General features: G+C 42.9%; 2 protein-coding genes across 16 annotated transcripts in view; both read right to left on the bottom strand.

Moving 5' to 3' along the window:
• LOC148642026 (eukaryotic translation initiation factor 4 gamma 3-like) overlaps positions 1-2754 on the bottom strand; it is a 68601-nt gene extending 65847 nt beyond the window's left edge. For 8 of the 12 annotated variants that reach the window (XM_088617318.1, XM_088617321.1, XM_088617322.1 and 5 more), the window contains exon 1: positions 2130-2754. In XM_088617318.1, coding sequence (XP_088473444.1) covers positions 2130-2296 — 167 coding nt within the window. In that variant the 5' untranslated portion in view covers positions 2297-2754. Of the gene's footprint in view, positions 1-1190; positions 1763-2129 lie in introns of those variants that run through there. The other 4 variants (XM_088617325.1, XM_088617330.1, XM_088617328.1 and 1 more) reach the window with 3 other exon arrangements.
• A 1678-nt stretch (positions 2755-4432) lies between these two features.
• The window catches only part of ece1 (endothelin converting enzyme 1), a 46557-nt gene continuing 34746 nt past the window's right edge, over positions 4433-16243 (bottom strand). For all 4 annotated transcript variants that reach the window (XM_088616825.1, XM_088616827.1, XM_088616826.1 and 1 more), the window contains 11 exons: positions 16025-16167; positions 15189-15303; positions 13565-13675; positions 13153-13251; positions 12408-12485; positions 11727-11830; positions 9899-10009; positions 9225-9292; positions 8836-9026; positions 8216-8311; positions 4433-7042 (listed from right to left, as the gene is read on the bottom strand). In XM_088616825.1, the coding sequence (XP_088472951.1) occupies positions 6866-7042; positions 8216-8311; positions 8836-9026; positions 9225-9292; positions 9899-10009; positions 11727-11830; positions 12408-12485; positions 13153-13251; positions 13565-13675; positions 15189-15303; positions 16025-16167 (1293 nt within the window). In that variant the 3' untranslated portion in view covers positions 4433-6865. The remainder of the gene's footprint in view (positions 7043-8215; positions 8312-8835; positions 9027-9224; positions 9293-9898; positions 10010-11726; positions 11831-12407; positions 12486-13152; positions 13252-13564; positions 13676-15188; positions 15304-16024; positions 16168-16243) is intronic.

The raw sequence follows: 16243 nt of genomic DNA, 5'->3' as shown, positions 1-16243 counted from the left end.
CAGTACACCCTGGACGGGACGCCAGTCCATCGCCAGGCACACGCACACACTCACACCAGGACCAATTTTCCCAGAAGCCAAATAATCTACCACTATGTCTCTGGCCCGTGGAGGAAACTGAAGCACTAGGTGGAAACCTACGCAGACACACAGGCAGAAACATACAAACACTATGCAAAACTACAATTATGGATAGTGAACCTAACAGGGCAAAAAGAGCACCTCCATATTAAAAGGTGGAACTCAAAACTGCACAAGTGGCACAAGCAAAGTCCAAGGTAACTAGCATTTCTAAACCTGGCCATCACCAACTGAGCAGGTTCCTAGTCCTTCTACCAGCTATGTCATCATTATTAAATCGCAGGCTGTTTCTCAGTCTTCACCCTCCCCTTCCAATAGCAGTTAGTACCTGGGGTCTCGCCATTCTCTCTGAGGCTGGGGAGGCAACCTAACAATGCAGGAGGGGCACCAACACAGCTATGGGGGGTTTTGATGTAAAACGGATAAAAACGACCAATGGAACAAAGCCATTATGAAGTCATGCAGTCAAAAGGCACGCATTCAGACACGCTCATCCCATACAAACACCACAAAAAGCATGCAATGAAACACAAAAGCTTTAAGCCCTTCGTACACGTCTGCTGTTACAATACACACTGCGGCTCCTCAGTCTGTCGGGAATGTTATGAGGGTGTTATAAAAAGCAGACACACTTTCCAAATGTGGTGGAGTTAGCTGCAAAAATGTCAGATTTCCCTTGAAATAGACCAAAGGGCCTCCAAGGACCAGACTCCCTGAAAGCCAAAAAAAACAAAAGACCCTAAGTGATATCGTTCCACAACACCTACAGCCATCCTGCCATTGCTCATGGAGCCCTAGTCCCACCTCTCTCTCCCCCAGACTCTCGCCTCTTTACTCCCCAAACCAGGGGTACGACTTGACATCGCTCAGATCGCCCCCTGACAGCGCTGACCATGGGTTTGAAGGGGGTAGGCTACACCCTCGCATCCCCGTTGACGCAGCATCCATTAAACCAAAGCGGGCAGCCGGCACCTGTCCGCCCAGCTCTCCATGCAAACCCGGCCTCGGGGGAGGGGTGTGGTGGTGGCTGTCAGCACCTCTGCTTCACGCCCCGCTGCCGTCCAGCCCCACGTCTACACCTCGAATCACGGGAATAAAAGTGATCTTACCTGTAGTTACAGCGAAAAGAATACATCCGGTTTACTGGGCGCAGCAGGCTGCTGCGATCCCTTTGTGCAACAGTGTCTCGCAATGCTGCCTTCACAGAGCCGCCTGGCGCACACACCGGCTGGGCATATGTAAACACAACCCAGTGTTGCAGCCAATTCACCGCTTTGCCGGTATTACGGGGTCGGACCTGCGCGTCACAGGCAAGACACTAGGGAGCCGGTTAACTCACCCTGCTCCCCCACCCCCCCAAAAAAAAAAAATCAGATCAAGTCCAGCGTTAATATTATCGCTCCCGAGTTCAGCGGATCAATGCATTTTCACCTCGTTTGGTACCTAACACGGCACAGGCCCACGAAACAACGGCTGTCTTTGCCGCAAACCGTTTGCCGAGAGAGCGAGAGAGAGAGAGAGAGAGAAGGGAGGGTGGGTAAAAAAACACCGACAAGAGCCAGGCCCCACGCAGACGGAATAAATGTAAAATCTTGAAAACTGCGCCCGGGGGTCGTTGTGCTTTTTTTTTTTTTCCCCACTCTCCCTCCTCCCCGAAACGCAGCTGCGCCGCACACCCGGGTTAACCTATCCCACCCGTTGTCTTCTACCAAAACGGACAGAGGGTGGGTGAGGGGAAGAAACACAAGACTCACACACACACACACAACACAAAACTTGACGTTCCGGGGAGCGCAGACCGGACCTGTCAAGTTCACGAACAAAGCCCGGCGTTACTGGACTTACCGTCGCCGGCCCCAGCCCCTACCCCCTACCCCCCTCGCCGGAGCACGAATGCCCCGGGACCCTGCTCTCCGGAGCAGGTATGTTTCTGGGGGCAGACGGGGGGTATGTTTCTGGTTGCTATGTGGGCACCCTCACCGAACCCCCCTTCCGACCTCTCTCCCGGGCCCGGGGGGCCGGGGGCGACACGGCCGGGCGAAGGATACTGCGGCGGCGGCGGCGGCGCGGCGGGCGGCTGCGGGGCGGCCGGGGCTCCCGGTAACGCCACGGAGGTCGGGAGAGCCCGCAGTTGGCTCGGCGGAGACGGCCCGGTTCCGGGTCCACTTCCTGCGGCAGCGGCTGATTTCGGTACCGCTTTCGGCGGCAAACTCATCGCAAAAAAATTCAACAAAAGAAAAATAGATGTAGGCAATAATAAATATTAATACAGAGGTGTAAAAAATATATTGTACACATATAAAAAAAAAGTACAGCGACAGATTTCCCCCCGGACCAGGCCCTTAATCCCTGTGCTGTACTGGGACAGTACAAAAAAAATGCCTTTTTAATGGAAAGAGTCGCTTTTATTGGGGTTTTATCTTCATGGGGACGGCGGGGGGGCTGCTTTCCCCCTCCCCGGCCGGGGCTTCCTCGATTCCGGTTCGGTTCTGCTTCCCAGAGGGATGTCGCCGGTTTTTCCTTCTTCAGTTACTTAATGTTTCTTGCTCAGTAATTGTTATTTTAAAAGTCCTTTTTCAGTGAGAAGGGAGATTTCGCTCAACATGGCGCTGCGGCCGCCTCCAGCAGTCCGGCAGGACGGACAGGTTCGGAAAACGTCGGTTGCTTCCGGAAATGCTCGGCTGCTCCCCCCCAACGGGGGTGACGTCAACATTCGGGTATCTTCGACTCCCTTCGCCAACGAGGTTTGGGGATTTTTAACTCCGGCTACTTACGGAAATTGTCGTTCTGGAAATCCCAATTGACAGGGTGTAAAAAGCGTGCTGTTTGTGCTCGAGAAGGTTATTTATGTACATGTATCATGCCCGTTTCACAAGTCTGATTAATAAATGCTAGAAGCCCTGTTGCCTCTGATAAGTGAAAATGATTTAAGCAGTGCTCAATAAATCAATAGCAGTTATACAACGTTGAAGAAACATTCACGATTTTACCATCCTAGAATTTGAGTGTATGGTTCAGGAACCAAAAGTATTAACGTAAGTAGATACAAAACAACTGAAAAAGATTGATAATGCATTGAGTATGTACTCGGGAAATTATTCTTACTTTTTTTTAATCAAGGTGAATGAGGTGGCGGAATTTTCTTAAAATCCAACAGTCCTTTTGAGTGTGTAACCGTGTCCTAAATTGTCCTTTTTAAAACCAAAATAGTTAAGGATCTTAGTGACATCTAGCGTCTGTCCTGTGAAGTACCGCCCCTGCAAAGGTATTGCTTAAAGACCGCCTTATGTTTACTTGGATGTTCCAAATAAAGTATTACTTCCTTTTCTAAATACCTTGACTTAGTCCAATGTAAAACGCTTCATGTACATACGCGCTTTATATGCATGTATGGCGTATGATTTTTAGGATTTAATTTTTTTTTTTTTAGCAGAGAAATGTATTTGATTTTTTAAAAATGTCCTAGTCTCATATACCACAATCTTCCATCTATTTTAAACAGCTTTATCCAGTACAGGGTCACAAGGGAGCCAGAGTTTATCCCAGCAAGCAACGGGCACCAGGCAGGGTACCCTCATGGATGGGACACCAGTTCATCCTCAGACAGACACAAACCTGCACACACTTGCAAAAGGGTCCTTTACCCCCTAGAACCAATTAACCTACCAGTACGTCTTTGGACTGTGAGAGGAAACCGGAGCACCTATTGTTAACATGGGAGAACATGCAAACTCCACATAGACAGGAATTTCTGGAACTAAATCCCAGCACTGCGGGAGTCTTAGTCTTTACCACAAACGAAGGTACTGGGTTACTTGCATAACGAACCATACAAATTAGATATAAGAAGACTAATATTGTGTGTTCAGGAACTGATTTGAGCTGAATATGTAATAAAACACCGCACTCTACAGAGGAAAAGGCATGGGTCACCAGAAGGTACTGTAACAGTGTGCTGTACAGAAAGCGAAAAGAACAAAAAAACACGTCAGAGAGTAATGGTTTGTAGGGCTACCTGATTGCAAGTAACTTACAGATCCAAGCAACTTATCGAGTAGTTCAAAGGCTTCTTTTTTTTTTTAAATCAAGCCCCACAGTTTTGCAGTTGGTTCAATCACCTGCACTCCCAAGAACAATGCCTTTATTAATCCAGTTTTGCCACTGAATTTTTATGGGCGTTCCCTGCTCCTGTTTCAGTACGCCAAACAGATTCAGTGTTAAATCTGTATAGTACTTGCTTAATAATGACCCTCTCCCCTTCCAGTCATTTCACCATCAATATCGCCTATTACTCCCATCATCCCAAACAGCGCAACTGCTGTCAGACTTGAAATCAAGAACACAAATGTACTTCTTTAAAAAGGTCTTTAATTACACTTTCAAGTTGAAAGCTTAAGGCATCAGGCTTTTCTTACAATTGTAACTGTAAACAATATATAGAGAATTGTTTTGGTTTTACATCCTGTCATTCATGATGAACTCACAGTGGGGCACAGATTGTTACAGCCCAGTTCATCCCATTAGGATAAAAAACTGCTGTTTGTAAGAGCTACAGTTAAAATAGCCAGACTATAGTGTCATGCAGTGATTTAAAGAGGAGTTGTCGGAAGAGACTGGGAGAAAACGTTTTTGTTATAATTCTAGACCAACAATTCTATATATATATAACAGTGTTCAATGGAGGTTCATTCATTATACGAAATCTTAATGACAACTTTCAAAGAACAAAACCAACAACTAGACAACCATACATATTCACCAATGAAGACCTGTTTCTTGTACAATGCAAACCCCATTCAGTGATCAGAATATATTTACACAAATGTACAGAAACAACAAATAAAACAGAAATAATTTAAGAATATGGTCTGAGAACCCAGTCCACCCTTTTCTTTCACAAACCATACATTAATTTTGTGCACAAGAACAAATCAGCCCCTTTCACCGCTGTACGTTTGCGCAAGCAGGTGTGTGGACAGGGGAGGTCCTGCCCCAGGTCACTGAACAGAAATGGGTATCAGTTTCTCGGATGGCACTGGATTTCACACCCCAACACACAGGAGCAAGCAGCACAACTCATCCCCAAGCTTGGTCTCCTAGGGAATTTAAAACCGTTAGTGGATAAGGCCTGTTGAATTCATTTAAAACAATCAATTCAACAAATGATTCAATCAAGGCATTAACAGCAGAAAACCACTGAGCTCTCCAAGACCAGGACAAAGTACAACTGGCCTGGAGGCTTGAAGCTAGCAACTAGGCTGTGCAGCCGTGGTTCACAACAACCTGAAAATCCCATGGAAAGTGTGCCCATGGAAACCGTTTTTACTATAGAGGCAGTGGTACTTGACCAATAAAACCCAGAAATAGTGGTTAATTATGTACATAAGTTCTTGATGTAATGGACCTCTGACTGTTATGTACTGACAGACCAATGGATTTTTGACAACACAAGTGAACCAACACAGTTAACCCTTTTCTGTTGCGCATTTAGTTTCTTGCATTCCATATAAAAATTACATTTAAGAGATAATTGTATTAATTCTATACAGTTCTTTTTTTCATTTATTCTGTGGTATAATCAAAGTGGTTATATTGGATTGAACAGCCTTTTCATGTGTAAAATCAATGAATAAGCTTTTTAAAGTCCATAAGATAGTACAATTTCAGCTAGTACTGTTCAAGCTCACTAATTAAACTCCATTTAACTACACCCCAAGAACAGTAGAGTGTAGTATCAACACTCCTCCGGCAGTTTTGCCTGGTACGTTTGGTATGACACAGTTTAAACGCAGCACTGTTTGTAATATTTTTATCACTTCAGGTAATTATAATTATTTTTATTTGCTTGTAGATCGAAATTAGAGGCCCTTATTGTGTCTTTAAAAAGGGTCACCCCAGTTACAAAAGCTTTGAGAACAATGCAACAGAAAAAAGTTTGTTGTAGCATTCCAGCACATACAAAATAGACTAAGTTTACTTTCTTAATAATATTCTCCTTGGTAAATGTGTGTCAGTCCTGAAAGGCTGCAGTCTGATGATTAACACATTAAGCGCTGGTAGGTTATATGTAACATTTTAATATCCGGACAGACAACACACATACAGCACTACAGTAGCTTAAATCATAGCAGCCTTCCTCACTGAACTGCAAATCAGTTCTTTTCTCTGGAAATTTCTTTTCCAGTCAGTATAAGCATCTTAGTATTGCTCAATAAACTACTAATAACAAGACACATCATGGGAGAAATAGTCTTCTCTCAACTTGCTATTTTGAACATTCCTTGCTCATTAACCTTCCATCACAGTTTTCTCATGAAACAGCCGATTATGAAGTTATTTATATATAGGTGTGTAAGACTGTTCTTCAAAATATGCAGTCATTGATCATGGAATAAACAAACTGAAAAGCAATTATGTTTAAGTATCCAAAAATTGAGCTACAATAACAGGAACTTACAACAACCATAAAAATAAATAACGTGCTTAAAAATAATCATTTCTACACAAAACCTGAATCATGAAAAGTAGAAGTTCTCTCTTTTTTTTCTTATTTTCCATTTTCCAGTGTTTTGCATCTTTTCCTCTTCCCCAAAAATATTTTAACAGAGTTTCATTTTGAAGTTAGTGAAACAGCATGCTCTTCCGAAGTTAGCGGAGGTCCAGTGGGATTGTCGGAAAGGATAGCATCTCAGTGGTTTATAAATGTTGACGGCCTCCTTCTGCAACGTTCCCCATTCCCGGAGTTCCCAGTCACTCTTGTCCTGGATAGGCATGGCACTGGAAATCACCAAAGCTCACATTTACGTTGGGGGTTCATGGGGGAGTTGTGCTTGCAGTTGAAGTGCTGGGAGAATTCCCTGGAGTTGGACACGGTACCGATGACTCGAAAGCGAGAGGGACTGTGTGGGTCTGTGATCACGCCTTCGCGAGAGCTCTCAGGTGTCCGCACTGAGCACCACACCTGCAGTCGGGGAGAGAGGATACACAAGATTCACTCCTTACGTGCAGAGACAACTGCAACAAGCTCACACAACATCTCACTGTTGTGAGTCGGCTCTTTGCTTTCCTAGAGGAGGAAAGCACTTACAAATTGAAATAACAGGATGCTGATAAGATGACATACTCAAACAACTGTGTAGTAGATTGTGCACTGAGGCGTCACACAGACAAATTGGAGAACAATGATGGTACATGCCAGAAGGCACTATATCTATAGGAGTGCCGATGATTTTACAGCCTACAAACACTGTCCCCCCCACTAAACCATCCCTGCCTGGACACCAGTGTTATTTGTGCCCACTGGTACAGTATGTACAGTCAGAGATCAAATGACCAATAATTTTAGATAGATGTTTGAACAGACCAGTGCTTTAAGCATGTCAATTATTTAGCAGGCTCTACAAAGGATGCTTTTTAAAGAAATTATTTAGTGAAAAAAGCCTTCTCTCAGCTCTGATTTTGGAAAACTGGATTTTGACAGGTGGTGTGGAAGATAAGCCTAATAGAATCTTTTTGGCAACGGATTTAGTATTAAAACTATATAGATCTTGCAGTAAATTGATAGATAGAGAAATCTCCCAGTCCATGACACCAAAAAAATACCTGTAAGATTAGGTCAGACCCTGGTCACAAAAAGCCCTGTAAATAATATTTAACTACAACTTTTTCCTTAAAAAGGAAAAGAGAACCAGCTTCACAGTCTTAATTGTGCCATGCACTTAAACTAACATTTAAGGGAAATTATTGAGAAATGACAGCAGCCAAAGACTGAGAGAAAGTAGAATTTTTTATTGAGGTGTGAAGACTTGGCTTAACCCACTTGGCTGAGGACCAACCTCCTGGCCATTGGACGGGGAGGAGGGATGCGAAAAACAAGTGAAGATGAGGAGAGGGTGACGCGTGGTATATATGGAGACATACAGTATATGGAGACTGGGTGCTTATATCATGATAAGCGTGAGTTGTGGCAGCCAAGTTTAATTCGTTCGGCTGCCTTCATCCCTCCTGAACTTTCGTCAAAAACTCCATGAAATCAAAGTGAAGTTGAGATTGAAGTGCCTTATAAATGACCACAGTTCCACAACATCCTCACTGCATTTTGTTGCGAAATAAAAGAGCAGCAAAAGAGACAAACCTGTGCAAACCCAATGAAAAACAGCTGCTGATTGGTCATTCCAAGAGTTGGCAAGACCTCCTCCTCACCATTCTTCCAGATCCAATTCTCATAGGCCTTCAGGAGCACAGCAGAGGACAGGCAGGATCAGGAGATTGGTATGTCCACATTGAAAAAAAAAAAAGACATCTAACTCAATTCAACTACAAAAATGTTCTCAAACCAAAGACTACATTTAAAAGTAAGTATCACAGACATGGTAGTCAGGTTTTCAGTCACAGATGATGGTTTCAGTAAAGACTATTCTCACACTGCTCTGTTCACCTGCTGGTTAACATCTTGACATTTCACGCAGCTGAAAGAACACGTGAAACAAAGGGCAGGATGCCCTCGTTATCCATCATGTACGGTATTTTTTCGGCCCCTACCGAGACATATTTTAGCAGATGTCTGCGTAGTTGCTAAATTCACTCCAAACCAGAGAAAACAAGAATTATTCTAATGTTCTTTCTGATTTACAACAAAGCAAACAGAAAGGAGGTCATTAGAGGTGAAGACTCAGCTTGGGAAGTCCAATACTCTAGTCTAGGCAAAATATGTTTTGTATTAATTCCAGGCTTATATTGGCTCTTATCCTTCACCTTGTAGGCAGCTTTCAGGCCCCCGTTGTCTGCGATGTTTTCTCCCAGAGTGTGTTTCCCATTCAGGGCCTCTTGGTTGATGCTGTAGTTGCCATACTGCTCCACCATGCACTGCGTCTGCTTCTTGAAGGCTTCCACTGAGGCCGACTTCCACCAAGACCGCAAGTTCCCTTCCTTATCAAACTCCCTCCCTGTTGCAAGCACAAACCATCACCACTACCACTACTTCAGCTTAGCAAGTCACTTAACATGCTTTAACTTGTAGAGAAAGAAAAAATCTTAGTAAACATACACATTTGAAAAAGAGGTTCTACTACTGTTGCAGTTTGTTTCGCTCTGACACCAAAATGGTTTTAATAAAAAGCAATGGCAATGAAAAGGGGTTGTACCTTGATCGTCAAAAGCATGGGTCAGCTCATGTCCCATCACAACACCGATACCGCCAAAATTTAGAGCCCTAGAAATAAAAATAATTCAAAACACAAGCCTGTATTGAAATAAACACTTGATATCATTTGTTAATCCTACTTTTCAAATATCTTTCTCTTAATTATGTGTGGTTCATCACATCACTCCTTATACTTTCACATGTAAAGATGTGCTTCAGCAAAGGGAAGCCGACAGATATACAAGAAAAAGCAAAGATAGCTTAAAGTAAAACATGGGAAAATAAACAATTGGAAAAGTACTACAAACCGTTTTTATTTCCAATTGTTTTCTTTGCTTACATTTTTGGTTAGCAATAATTACCCTAAATAGCCACCTTCCTAACAAATTAAAACCAAAGTAATTCTAGCCAAACATACTCAGCAGCACAAACAGCAATTCCATGTGCAAGAATCAAAATAGTACAAACCATCCATGACGCTACTGCTGCCGCAAGATGTTTATACCTTGTTACAGAGTTTTTCTAGGGAAACACTTACACAAGAACCAGTTGCATGATAACAGAGGAACAGATTTAGACCTCAATATTTAGGCCATTGAGCAGATGTTTAGAAACATCAAAGGAAGGAACAAGAATAGAAGGGATCTGAGGTGAACGGGATCTGGAATATCTTACTTTGGCCAAGTCCTGCTGTAGAAAGGGGCCTGGAGAATCCCTGCAGGGAAAACCATCTCATTCTTGGTTGGGGAATAGTAGGCATTCACAGTTGGAGGAGTCATACTCCACCTGCAAAGTCAAAGACCTTTTACTCACAAGTGCTTGTATTCCTAACTGTGGGCACTTCTCATTGACACCATTTATAATCACTACTCTATCACGAGTTCTACACTCGCTTAAAATAGATTAGAAATAAATATTTTGATATTTGTATGAATAAAACCATCCCTTTTATATAAAAAGAACATATTATTTATAAAAACATGTTATTTAAGTATGTGGATACAGCCCCAGATTGTTCATTTATATACTTTGTGTCGAACTATCTTTGTGGGGACATTTTCTATACAGGACACATCTTACTCAATATATAGTATATACGGTGATTTATGTGTGTGTATATAAAGGACATTTTTTAAACTGTGCTGAATGATAAATAGTTTGATAATGAGTGTCACTCTCACTCACACACACACACACACACACACACACACACACACACACACACCTCTTATCTTGCTCAAGCACTCTACCATTGCTTGAACATGTCAGTGAGGAGCCCAACACTTTTATCAGTGTTGTAGATGGAAAGTCTCTGACTGTACAAGCACACACCAGAAACATTCCCTTCTGGATCATATCAGAAACAGGAACGTCACGAGACAGACAACCTGGTATTATGTCAAGTCAAGCTGAGGTAGAATAACTACTGATGTTTTTATAATTAAGAGGAACAGCAATGCTGGCATTTTCAAAGACACGTCTGCATTTTATCATCAATGGTTTTCACTAAACACACCTAAACTTAAATGTGAAAAGTAGCCTGTTTTTCCTGTGAAATCTCGCACTGAAAGTTGCAATCGGAAATGTAAAGCTGACAGACAGCTTCCAGCGTTTATTTTATTGGTTTTATCACCGTCAAACAGGAGAATGAGCTCGTTGTTTAGACTGGAGCTCAGCGCCACAGGTCTTCCTGCCCTGTCTAGCAGAACTGATTAGTCCCAGGTCCCTGCTGAGTGTGCTCTTCAGCTGGGGAGGGCCAGGGACAACCGAGTTTAAGTGTCTGTTTTGCAGAAATTGCACTGAGCAGAGCCACCATGAAGGTTTTTGTTAGACATATCACTTATTAAGTCCTGCTTATTGAACTGACTCTATACAGCAAGCCTGTGCTGTTATAATTAATGCAGTGTTAGTTCCAAAGCAGGGAAGTGAAGACCATTCCTTCATAGTATTTCTGCACTTTTACTGTTGTTTTACCTCAGCATTTCTACACACTTATTACGTTAATTTGTTTGCAGTTCTCGTTTTACACACACCCACTTTGGAAATGGCAGCCGTTTATATCTAGTCTCAAACAGTGGCTCCCATACTGCATGGGGAAAATGAGGAAAGGCTCTTCCAGCCCACTCAAATAGCACCTGACGTCACCACAAGTCTACAGGTAACCTCCAAGTCACAGGTGTTGCCATTATGTTAACGGCACCTTGGCTGAGGTCACTCCTCTATGTTCCTGGTCAGAGTGCCTATTATTGTACCGTACCTACAGTGTGCTTTCCTACACTGAACTATGGGAGTGGCAAGATAAAATACACCATGTACTTTCTCATGATCCAGGGCTGGAAAGTGCAGACCAAATAGGTATGTTTAAACCATAGGAGACCACAGGAAAGAAAGTGTTTTAATAAAAACAACAGGAAGAGTAGAAAAACACCCCTGCAGTGACTGTGAAACGCAGAGTTTTTTTTGGCTTTCATTCTTTCGGTTGCCCTTTATCCGGACTACTCACTGCTCTCTGTTGGGGGCTTTTCTCAGCTGATCCGCTGTGACTCGGGAAGAGAAGTTGTAGTACTGCATGATGTTCTGGAAATACAGATCGGATACCACCTCGTACTGCAGGAGAGAGAAATATTGTCAAAAACAAATCGCCAGCCCACTGAGATCCAATCACTTATCAGCGAAACCCCTGCTTGACAATTTAACCTTTACTTCACTGAACCAGTGTGCCTGCTAAATGTACCAAGAGCATTTCTATCAGGGTACAGAGTACTGGTACTGCACACCGTTGTGTGGATAACTAAGAATGGGCAGGTTAAAATAGGAGTTTCTCCTCATATCTTCCACTTATACTATAGATATAACAAAACTGGAAAAGGTGCCCAGTCACAAGTACAAAAATTCAATTGATAATCACTAAAAAGCAAAAGCTTTGCATAATGTGTTCCACATGCATAATGTGCTCCAACAACAAGCTTCTTGATAGTTGCTGATTAGTAAAAGTTTCTATGTAATCATAGTCAATATCTTTATCTTTTTACTTTTGTAGATATATACTCTAATTTGAAGAAAAACGCCTACTTGATGTTTAAAATGAACCTTTCATATGCCCAACAATAGTACTCAAAAAACATGACACCAGACTAGTTATTTTTTCTGTATCTCAATTTCAAACAACAGATTGAATACTTGCATCATTAAACACTTTGTCCAGCTCCTTGGGATCCATGATGAACTTGGGGTACCCTATCATGTTGTAAATTGCATCTGCCTAGAAGACAACATGGGAAGGAAAGGTAAGAGGGTGGAATTTAGCATTTCATAAAGCAACTGCACTTTGTTAACAGAAGGTGGCACTATAGAGCTATGAAGAATCAGCTTTTATATTTCTAGGATTTAAATATATTCCTGATATCTTAAAATTAACTTAGACCTAAGCTCATTTACATTTACTCTTACTTAAATCCCTCCAGTTTTAACAGATCAATTAAGTTCTGAAATGGTAAATGTCAGCACGCCGGGGCAGCGATTAGCCTGGCTACCTCACAGCACTGAGGCCCTGGGTTCAATTCCAGACCTGAGATGCCATCAGTGTGAAGTTTGTATGCCCAGTGGGGTTTACCATTTGTGCTGGGGATCCAGGGTTCATTTCAGCAGTGCTAGAGCCCTGAGCTCTCAAATGGAGAGGAGCAGATAACTCTGTCATGCAAATTCTGTTCAGGATGAACTCTAAAATCCCCCATGAGGAATGTTCATGATGTGAAGCTTGTAAGGCAATTTCTCAGATACATTGCATACCTGTGCACACCTTAGTGGACCACATTAACATTTTGATATACCTCAACTCTATAAACCACTGTTTGCAGTAAACTGGACAATAAGGGACTGAAATACTTGGGAGCAATTCTCTCGGGACAGAAAAAGCAGACTTGCCACACCTTTTCTTTTGCAGCTTTTTTGGTCTCTACGTCCATCCAACCCACAGATCGTAAACTCTCTTCGAAAGCTCCCTTAATTTCCGAAATCATGTCTTCTGCCTGCAAAAGACAAGGGATGAAACAGTCACAGGCAGATGTAGGTACAGTGGAGTTGTATCTGCTGTAGTTCTGGATAAAAAAAACATAGCCTTTCATGTAACATAAGACTGTGTTTTTGTAACAGGCCTGCATTTGAGATTTAAGAACAAAAAGCAGGTTGCCATACACAAGTTTAGTCGTGTATGTTTTCCTGCATGCATCTGTATGACGGATAACCCCCAAAGCAGGGAAATGTGTGGGGAAAGTGCCACCTGCTTCGGTCTTGCCAGCAGGTGGCACTGACCACGCTGGGGAAGAATGTCAGGACACTCACGATGGTTTTGCTGTCCTCTGAAAAGGTGGCCTTGACAAACATGGCTCCCAGCGCAAAGCCCAGGGCACTGTCAGTGTCGCTGACGCACAGCTTCCATCGCGGGGTGCAGCTCTGAAACACAGCCACACGGGCGCCCACAATAAGCAAGTACTGAAAGTTTCACGGGCTAGATCTCACTACTCTAAAAAAGAATAAGATGCAATATTTCCCTAGCACTAGAGAAAAATAAGAAGAGAAACCTGGCATAGTGTGTGCTCAACATCACTGTAACAGCCTAAATCAACACTCAGATCCCCTTTCAACTTAAAATTGAACTGTCTGTTGAATATCTGTCCCATCTGCTGGTGTGGAAAGCATGGTAGAGGCACCCACACGTAATTGTGAACTCAGAATATCACTGTCCTTTCAATCCTAGACGTCCTCGTTACCTGCTGGATCTTCCCTAATTGCGTATTTTCCAGCATTTTGTTTTTATAACAAAGACCAAAGTGACAGTACATGTTTCATACAGATTTTATCCTTCTGATCCTGGCTTTGAAATATACTTTTAGCAGTTTTTGCACAGAACTGATTTTTTCCATTTTGCATATTAAAAACAAATATCAAGCCTGTGAAGGTTATTTCCATCCATTTTTATTGTGTGACCATGAATGTGAGCACAGCTCTCACCATGCTACTTTCTCTGGAATGCCAGAGTCCTTGATTTCAACAAGGTTATTCCCCAGAAGAATACAACTGCAAAAATAAAAGGCAAAGTCTCTTGTGCATTTCGCAACTGTTAAATGTTAACAGTTAACAGCACCACACAAAAGTTTAAAATATGAGTTAAGCAGAAAACCAGCTTGTCTCTTTAAGAGGCCTATGCTACTGCTTCTATTTACCCCCTGAAAGCTACAGGACATCCTCCCGCTTCCTTTCAGTGGCTGGGCTGTTCGGAATTAAAAGAGACTCCCCCCCGAGAAAGTAGGTCACATGCCAAGAGCCACCACCAGCAGTCCCTGATTGGTGGACCCTAACATACTTTACAGATCAGCCAGAGGTACTGGGAAAGAGGTAAGAGGTGAAGGATCGTGTGATCAGCTGGACAGTGCGCAACAAACAGGATGACAGATGAGAGCCCAAGCAGTAAGTGGAAAAATAGCAACACAATACTGCTTCCAAAGGTTAACCGTTCCAAATACATTGTGGTTCAGATTTATATTAAAAAGATCATAAAGGAAGGTGACAAATTACAGGAGCTTGCCTACCACCTCTATTTGTTACATCTTCACCTGTCTGTACACTCCGAGAACAAGTGCAATTAAGATTTCCAATGTACAAGTGGCAAGTAAACTGAGCTACAGAACTGCCAAATGTTTAATTCTCATATATGGCGACAATTCCTGAAACTACACCAAGAGAATGAGGGCAATTCTCCTCTGACAGACCTATCTGACAGACACACGCACCTCTCCTCCAGTAAAGTGCGGTGGAGGAGTGATGAATCTCTCCCCAGCATCACTGTAACGTTGTAGGTGCCCGTCAAGCCCCTATTTATCACCATTAGCCTGAATAGAGAGTCCTGGCTGACAGGTACAGTACCCCAACCATACTGTCCACATTAAGCCTGTCTTCCCTCTCTCACCTTTTTGGTCCCATACATAGCTTCAAGGAAGCGATTCTCAGCATCCTGAAACCTCTGGTCCAGGTTAGAGGCCATCTTGCGTACCACGGTCATCATCATGTAGTTATTGAGCAGGCTAAGGACGACAGGGTCATATCAAAGCACGTCATCAACAATATCATCCACCTGTGGGCCATGATCAGACCACCCACATGCCAGTGCTTCCCTACTAAATTCTACAGTTAAAAAAAAAAGACACAACAAAATGATTTAAGGGGTGCCTTTCACAGCAGTAAATCAAAAATCGCAAATCATTACAGGCTAGTAGACTGTAGAGTGTCATTACTGGTTTACGCTAAACTTGAGGGAGGCCTAGGGTCGCTCCAGATGTGTACAAATGTGAATGCCTTATCAAAAGGTTATTAGAGGAATCAAATCCCGCTGATTGTCATCAGGTTCCTAATAAACAGGAGGGCCGGCCTGCTCTTATGCGAGGGACAGGCCGGTAAAGTCTCAAGACTAGTAAGGTGAAAGTCTTCACCCATGATGAGGATGGCCTGGGGATGGGACTAGTGTGGTGGGTTAAAAAGTAAAGCCTCACTGGGAGACAAAGTAGAAGGATTAGCTTCAGAGTTGACACATTAGTGGGTGACCGATTAGGTTCAACTCAGATTAGACTCTCACAAGCCCGTTTATCCTGACAAATGACTATTATGTTTTGAGAAATTACTTGATTTATGACAATGGTTTACAGTTTTTTTTAAAACATTTATTCCATTATTTCAATACCAGTTTTTGCTTAATGGCTCCTTGTCACTAAAATTGCCGGACTAGTACACAGGACCTCTCTACCTTACCTCTTGTTGGTGCTGTTGATGAGGCTGGAGACCTTCTGCAAGTACTCCTTGGCATAAACCACCACCGGCTCAGAGTCATTTAACTCCACAGGTGCGAAGACCGCAGAGAGAAAAGGCATCCAGTCCACTGCCGGGGCCAGCGTCTGCAACACACACAGCCCTCTAATCACTGAGTTGCCATCTCCCCCTTAACTGGATCAAGAATGGCTGAGAATCATG

This window comes from Lepisosteus platostomus, chromosome 23 (genome assembly GCF_059453375.1).
Source record: "Lepisosteus platostomus isolate fLepPlt1 chromosome 23, fLepPlt1.hap1, whole genome shotgun sequence".
NCBI lineage: Eukaryota > Metazoa > Chordata > Actinopteri > Semionotiformes > Lepisosteidae > Lepisosteus > Lepisosteus platostomus.
The sequence above is the reverse complement of the archived record's forward strand: the minus strand, read 5'-3'. Positions and strand labels throughout refer to the sequence as shown.